General features: G+C 43.6%; 1 protein-coding gene across 1 annotated transcript; it reads right to left on the reverse strand.

Annotated features, from left to right (window-relative positions):
* Positions 1 to 6,334: 6,334 nt before the first annotated feature.
* LOC149691214 (uncharacterized) lies at positions 6,335 to 7,165 on the reverse strand. The gene has a single exon (XM_089869500.1). It carries the CDS (start codon positions 7,163 to 7,165, stop codon positions 6,335 to 6,337), a length of 831 nt encoding a protein of 276 aa, XP_089725626.1.
* Positions 7,166 to 7,833: the final 668 nt, after the last annotated feature.

The following is a 7,833-nucleotide window of genomic DNA, read 5'->3' on the forward strand; positions in this document are numbered from 1 at the left end:
TTTGCTCCGTTTCTTCTTGACTAATTAGGGTAAGAATTACAATTATTTGTGTTTATTTTTTAAAATGAGTATATTCAACTTTACCAAATTAATTGATTCCGATAATGTGAACAGGATTTGCCGATTACACACATTAATTTTGAATAAAACTTATTGCCTAAACATTTCATTTCAGAAAGTGTGCACAATTTATATTGAATGAGAAAACCTTAATTTTAGGACAGTATATTTACAATTTGAACAAATAAATTAATTTTTTTTGCTCCATGTCCAACCTCACTTGAAGGAATTATGTAATTTGAGGTTAAAAAAGGATATGTTAATTGCATGTCCTTATTTGCCTCTTTGATTAATTTTTTCAACATTTTGGCAAAATAAACACAATAAAGAAGCATTTTTATAGCTACTCAATACCTACTGAATAGAGTAATGGCAGTGCCCCTCGGACTGAATTAAACTCTACGAGGGGATAACATGGGGTGCCATGGGGTCGCATAATAGTATCGAATGGATTAATGTCGAATAGAGAGTTGCTCCCTCAATTTAATTATTTAACCTAGAGACGAATGGAATTGAATCGAACGTCCTTAAAGTCGAAAAAATTCGCATCCTAAGGATTAGGAGCGAACCACATTTTGACAAATTTGATTAGTATCGAATGGAATGAGGATGAAAATAACAAAATCGGAACTATGTCGAACGTCATTATAGTCGAAACATAGTTTGTGATGGATTAGTGGCGTATTAGGTTTGGTTAGGTTGTGGTTAGGCTTGCTTCGGTTAGTTTCAGATGAGGTGAGGTTAGGTTCAGGTTATTTTTACTCAATTATGTAATAGGATGGATAACAACAACGTTCAACAGGCGAGAAAGACAAGCCGGGAAGACCATAGCCATTTACATATCCGAACTACGCAAAATGACTCAATTTAATAGTTACGGAACATCGCTAGACGACATGTTACGAGACCGTTTAGTTTGTGGATGCCGTGATGATGTTCTGCAGCAGAGGTTACTTTCCGAAGACAACCTTACGTTAGCCAAAGCTAATAAAATTGCCCAAGCAATGGAAACAGCGAGTTGCAACCTTCTCGACATTAAAACACAAGTAGCGCAACCATCAACGGAAAATGTTAACGCTATCTCTATACTGCACCGAAAGAAGATATTGTCGAAAAGAAATACTAATCAGCATTCGAAACAGAATCAATCCAATGGTTATCAGAAGCAGACTCAAAAATCACAAGAAAGACAGCATTCAAAGTGTTCCCGATGTAACGACACAAGACATTCCTCACCTGACTGTCCATTTCGTGAATCAAAGTGCCACAAATTCACGAAGTTGGGTCATATTTTGAGAGCTTGCCGGTCCAATCCAGGAAGATCGAATACAAACCAGATCAATCGTCAAATTACAAGAGCTGAAGACAAAATCACTCTTCAAGATTCGAGATATGACGTATATCCGGAATACGTACTACAAGAATCACGAATTAATCTCCTTGCTGATTCGCACCAGAAGAGCATACTTCCAGAACCATATCAGATTACTGTTACAATCAACAATCAAAACTTCAAAATGGAGGTCGATACCGGTTCGGCATACTCACTTCTGCCGAGTAGCAAAGTACAAGATCTCTTGAAGACATATGAATTGAAACCTCTCAACATGAAGCTTACGTCGTTCTCTGGTCACGAAGTCCACGTAGTTGAAGTAATCTATCCTAAAGTCACGATCAAAAATTAAGAAGATGTACCTCCTTTAGTCATTTCTTGCGGTGAAGGTCCAACACTGTGTGGAAGAACTTGGACATCGTCACGTTTGCCGATACTTCAAAATGGAGTCCAGCCTCAACTATCAAGAGTTTCTCATGTCAAGTAGACACCGGAATGTAATGCCATTCTGGATAAACACGAAGAACTTTTCAATGACCAATTGGGATGTCTCAAGGATGTCAAGGTTCATCTGTACCGGAAAACTGATATTCAGCCTGTGTTTCATAAAGCCAGATCAGTACCATACGCACTCAAGGATAAAGTGTAGGAAAAGCTAAAAAGGATGGAAGACGCTGGAATAATTGCCCAATTCCATTCGCAAGTTTCGCAGCACCGATAGTTCCAGTACGAAAACCGAATGGAAAGGTCAGAATTTGCGGTGACTTTAGCGTAACGACGAATACGATTATAGATGCAGACAAGTACCCGCTTCCCAAGGTGGAAGATATATTTGGAAGATGTCAGGATGTACAGTCTTTTCAAGAATCGACATGAAATTTCTGTTACCGCATACCATAAAACTAATGTACTTTTTTGTAATTCGTTCACATAACGAGTTCCAACGTGGTAGCGGATCTTGTCTTAATCGGTTTCTAGCCAAACTTGTTCATGGCGTTTGAACGCCAAACTCGATCTCGTTTGAAAGCCAAACTCGATCTCGTTTGAACGCCAAACACGACCTCGTTTGAACGCCAAACACGACCTCGTTTGAACGCCAAACACGATCTCGTTTGAACGTCAAACACGACCTCGTTTGAACGTCAAACTCGATCTCGTTTGAACGTCAAACTCGATCTCGTTTGAACGCCAAACTCGATCTCGTTTGAACGCAAAACACGACCTCGTTTGAACGCCAAACACGACCTCGTTTGAACGCCAAACACGATCTCGTTTGAACGTCAAACTCGATCTCGTTTGAACGCCAAACACGACCTCGTTTGAACGCCAAACACGACCTCGTTTGAACGTCAAACACGACCTCGTTTGAACGTCAAACTCGATCTCGTTTGAACGCCAAACTCGATCTCGTTTGAACGCCAAACTCGATCTCGTTTGAACGCCAAACAGGACCTCGTTTGAACGCCAAACACGACCTCGTTTGAACGCCAAACACGACCTCGCTTGAACGCCAAACACGACCTCGTTTGAACGCCAAACACGACCTCGTTTGAACGCCAAACACGACCTCGTTTGAACGCCAAACACGATCTCGTTTGAACGCCAAACACGACCTCGTTTGAACGCCAAACACGACCTCGTTTGAACGCCAAACACGACCTCGTTTGAACGCCAAACACGACCTCGTTTGAACGCCAAACACGACCTCGTTTGAACGCCAAACACGACCTCGTTTGAACGCCAAACACGACCTCGTTTGAACGCCAAACACGACCTCGTTTGAACGCCAAACACGACCTCGTTTGAACGCAAAACACGACCTCGTTTGAACGCCAAACAGGATCTCGTTTGAACGCCAAACACGACCTCGTTTGAACGCCAAACACGATCTCGATTGAACGCCAAACACGACCTCGTTTGAACGCCAAACACGACCTCGTTTGAACGCCAAACACGACCTCGTTTGAACGCCAAACACGACCTCGTTTGAACGCAAAACACGACCTCGTTTGAACGCCAAACAGGATCTCGTTTGAACGCCAAACACGACCTCGTTTGAACGCCAAACACGATCTCGATTGAACGCCAAACACGACCTCGTTTGAACGCCAAACACGACCTCGTTTGAACGCCAAACACGACGTCGTTTGAACGCCAAACACGACGTCGTTTGAACGCCAAACACGACCTCGTTTGAACGCCAAACACGACCTCGTTTGAACGCCAAACACGACCTCGTTTGAACGCCAGACACGACCTCGTTTGAACGCCAAACACGAGTTCGTTTGAACGCCAAACACGACCTCGTTTGAACGCCAAACACGATCTCGTTTGAACGCCAGACACGACCTCGTTTGAACGCCAAACACGACCTCGTTTGAACGCCAAACAGGATCTCGTTTGAACGCCAAACTCGATCTCGTTTGAACGCAAAACACGACCTCGTTTGAACGCCAAACACGACCTCGTTTGAACGCCAAACACGATCTCGTTTGAACGTCAAACTCGATCTCGTTTGAACGCCAAACACGACCTCGTTTGAACGCCAAACACGACCTCGTTTGAACGTCAAACACGACCTCGTTTGAACGTCAAACTCGATCTCGTTTGAACGCCAAACTCGATCTCGTTTGAACGCCAAACTCGATCTCGTTTGAACGCCAAACAGGACCTCGTTTGAACGCCAAACACGACCTCGTTTGAACGCCAAACACGACCTCGCTTGAACGCCAAACACGACCTCGTTTGAACGCCAAACACGACCTCGTTTGAACGCCAAACACGACCTCGTTTGAACGCCAAACACGATCTCGTTTGAACGCCAAACACGACCTCGTTTGAACGCCAAACACGACCTCGTTTGAACGCCAAACACGACCTCGTTTGAACGCCAAACACGACCTCGTTTGAACGCCAAACACGACCTCGTTTGAACGCCAAACACGACCTTGTTTGAACGCCAGACACGACCTCGTTTGAACGCCAAACACGACCTCGTTTGAACGCCAAACACGATCTCGTTTGAACGCCAGACACGACCTCGTTTGAACGCCAAACACGACCTCGTTTGAACGCCAAACAGGATCTCGTTTGAACGCCAAACACGACCTCGTTTGAACGCCAAACACGACCTCGTTTGAACGCCAAACACGACCTCGTTTGAACGCCAAACACGATCTCGTTTGAACGCCAAACACGACCTCGTTTGAACGCCAAACACGATCTCGTTTGAACGCCAAACACGACCTCGTTTGAACGCCAAACACGACCTCGTTTGAACGCCAAACACGACCTCGTTTGAACGCCAAACACGACCTCGTTTGAACGCCAAACACGACCTCGTTTGAACGCCAAACACGATCTCGTTTGAACGCCAAACACGACCTCGTTTGAACGCCAAACACGACCTCGTTTGAACGCCAAACACGACCTCGTTTGAACGCCAAACACGACCTCGTTTGAACGCCAAACACAACCTCGTTTGAACGCCAAACACGACCTCGTTTGAACGCCAAACACGACCTCGTTTGAACGCAAAACACGACCTCGTTTGAACGCCAAACAGGATCTCGTTTGAACGCCAAACACGACCTCGTTTGAACGCCAAACACGATCTCGATTGAACGCCAAACACGACCTCGTTTGAACGCCAAACACGACGTCGTTTGAACGCCAAACACGACGTCGTTTGAACGCCAAACACGACCTCGTTTGAACGCCAAACACGACCTCGTTTGAACGCCAAACACGACCTCGTTTGAACGCCAGACACGACCTCGTTTGAACGCCAAACACGAGTTCGTTTGAACGCCAAACACGACCTCGTTTGAACGCCAAACACGATCTCGTTTGAACGCCAGACACGACCTCGTTTGAACGCCAAACACGACCTCGTTTGAACGCCAAACAGGATCTCGTTTGAACGCCAAACACGACCTCGTTTGAACGCCAAACACGACCTCGTTTGAACGCCAAACACGATCTCGTTTGAACGCCAAACACGACCTCGTTTGAACGCCAAACACGATCTCGTTTGAACGCCAAACATGACCTCGTTTGAACGCCAAACACGACCTCGTTTGAACGCCAAACACGACCTCGTTTGAACGCCAAACACGACCTCGTTTGAACGCCAAACACGACCTCGTTTGAACGCCAAACACGACCTCGTTTGAACGCCAAACACGACCTCGTTTGAACGCCAAACACGATCTCGTTTGAACGCCAAACACGCTCTCGTTTGAACGCCAAACACGCTCTCGTTTGAACGCCAAAATGCTCTCGTTTAAAAGCAAATGCAATCATATTTGAATGCCAAAATGACCTAATCTGAATGCTTCATTAGCGTGAATTTTTGAATATCAATATTGGCGTTTAAATATGAACATTTCCTTAACGTGTACAATTGAATAACACTTTAGGCGTTAATATTTGATTGCTAATGCGTACCACCACAGTGGCAAGGTATTGAACGCTGAAACACTCAATTTCGAATGTTCTTTTTCTACTGTGAAGGCGTAAATCACCTAACGTTCCATCCATCCACAAGCATTCAATATGAGAGGTTATTGTTGGTTCGGCCTTGTACACACGAATCCTGGTGTTAGTTACATTTTCTTTGATATAAGCTGATACTCCATATGGTTTTCGTCGAGACTGACGAGGAAGGCATATACCTTTTAGCTCCGAAAATCCAGGAATTTTAAAATTGTCAGTTTCTTTGGCCCAGGTTTCCACAAGAAATATCATATCCAATTCCATTATCTTGAGATCCGAGGTTACATCTTGTAAATGACAATTTAAAGACTGTACGTTATGCACATAAATAGACTTTTTATCAATCAAAATAGGTATAATCAAGGGACAATCTTTTCGAAGCCGCTCCATCTCTAAGGCAACAGCGTCTTTACTTTTAACCACTGGATTAGGCGCTATGAACTTTCACACGATCAACAAACCGTTTGAAGTTTTGGCTCTACTACAAGCGACGTGTAATTGAGATCTTTTCATCCTTCGCTTTGGACTGAGATGAACAAATACTTCGGAGTAGGTGTCTCCTTGACTCTTGTGTACTTTAATAGCTTCGGCAATTACTAGAGGATACTGTTTTCTTGATACGTAGATGTTTTTCTGTCCCGAACGTCTGGTGAAACTTCTAACAATCTTCTCAATAGCCGTCCATAATTCGTTAATGTTATTGGCGGCCATTAATCCTTGAGACTGGGCTCTAGTCTCTTTTCCAGTCTTTTCATCATAAAATTCGATCCAAACTCGAAGAGGAACTTGCTCACCTTTTTGATTTTGACCATACTGTATTTTTCGTAATCTTCCAGTTGCACCATTTACTAGACCATCGGCGGTGTTCAAATTTTTGGTGATCATGTACCTGATACCAACCATTAGAGTTAATTCTCTTGGTAAACCGCTGGTTTCTTGTGTTTTCAAGGTTTTTATGGCTTCAAGAATTCTTGCTTTGATCTCGTTGCTGGCATCACCTATAGCCGAGTCAAATGCGACTGAGCATATCTTTTCAGCATTCCGCGAACATAACTTTAATTCATTGAACGCATTTACTTCATCATTTGTTGCAAACAAACGAAGGGATTCCAGAGGCAGAGGTCTTGAAATAGATGTTTCCAGGCTTCGAAACAAATCAATGTCGGCGGGTGTCATCTCTCCCATGGACATTCGATTTAAAGCCATGGCGAATATTTTGTCATCTTTCTGTCTCATAATTTCGTTAAGATCATACAGCTTAAATTCTTCCCACATTGGACTTCCAATTAGCGCGCATAGGGGTTATTCTTCTCCTTTAAGGGCATGAATGTGTAATTATCCCCAACAGGGGGTAACTGGTTGTAGTCTCCCACGAGAATAACTGAAATACCACCAAAATGCTTTGAAGATCCGATGATTTTTTGGGCTCTTACATTAATATAATTGAAGATTTTCGCTCCACACACAGATATCTCATCTATTATCAGAAGTTTCAGGCCTAAAAGAGAACACCTTTTTCTGTTTAAAGTGTCGTTGTCCAAAGGATTCATCTTGTCAGAAAATTGATTTGTTGGCAAGTTAAAGGCAGCGTGAAGAGTGACACCATCAATATTAAAAGCCGCTTTCCCGGTGAATGCTGTTCTTAAAACGGATAATCGTGATGGATCGGCACCAGGCCTGTTCTTTTCATGCCTGGATACGGCTTCAAAAATGGCTTGAATCAAGAGACTTTTCCCAACACCAGCACCCCCTGTTATCAGAATCCTCAAAGGTTGTCCTTGAGATGTTTTGAAATGATTAAGTACGTAGTAGAAAATCTCTCGCTGCTTCGAGTTAAGTTTTCGAAGCATGCTGTAATATTCTTCATTGCTGACCAGAGTAATTGTTGGAGTGAAGTTGGCAGCGCTTGTCTGTTGAATATCAGAAGTTATGTCACAAACGGC

The sequence above is a fragment of the Phalangium opilio genome, unplaced genomic scaffold (genome assembly GCF_054372755.1).
Source record: "Phalangium opilio isolate 3A_F unplaced genomic scaffold, DU_Popi_V2 ptg000026l_1, whole genome shotgun sequence".
NCBI classification, from domain to species: domain Eukaryota; kingdom Metazoa; phylum Arthropoda; class Arachnida; order Opiliones; family Phalangiidae; genus Phalangium; species Phalangium opilio.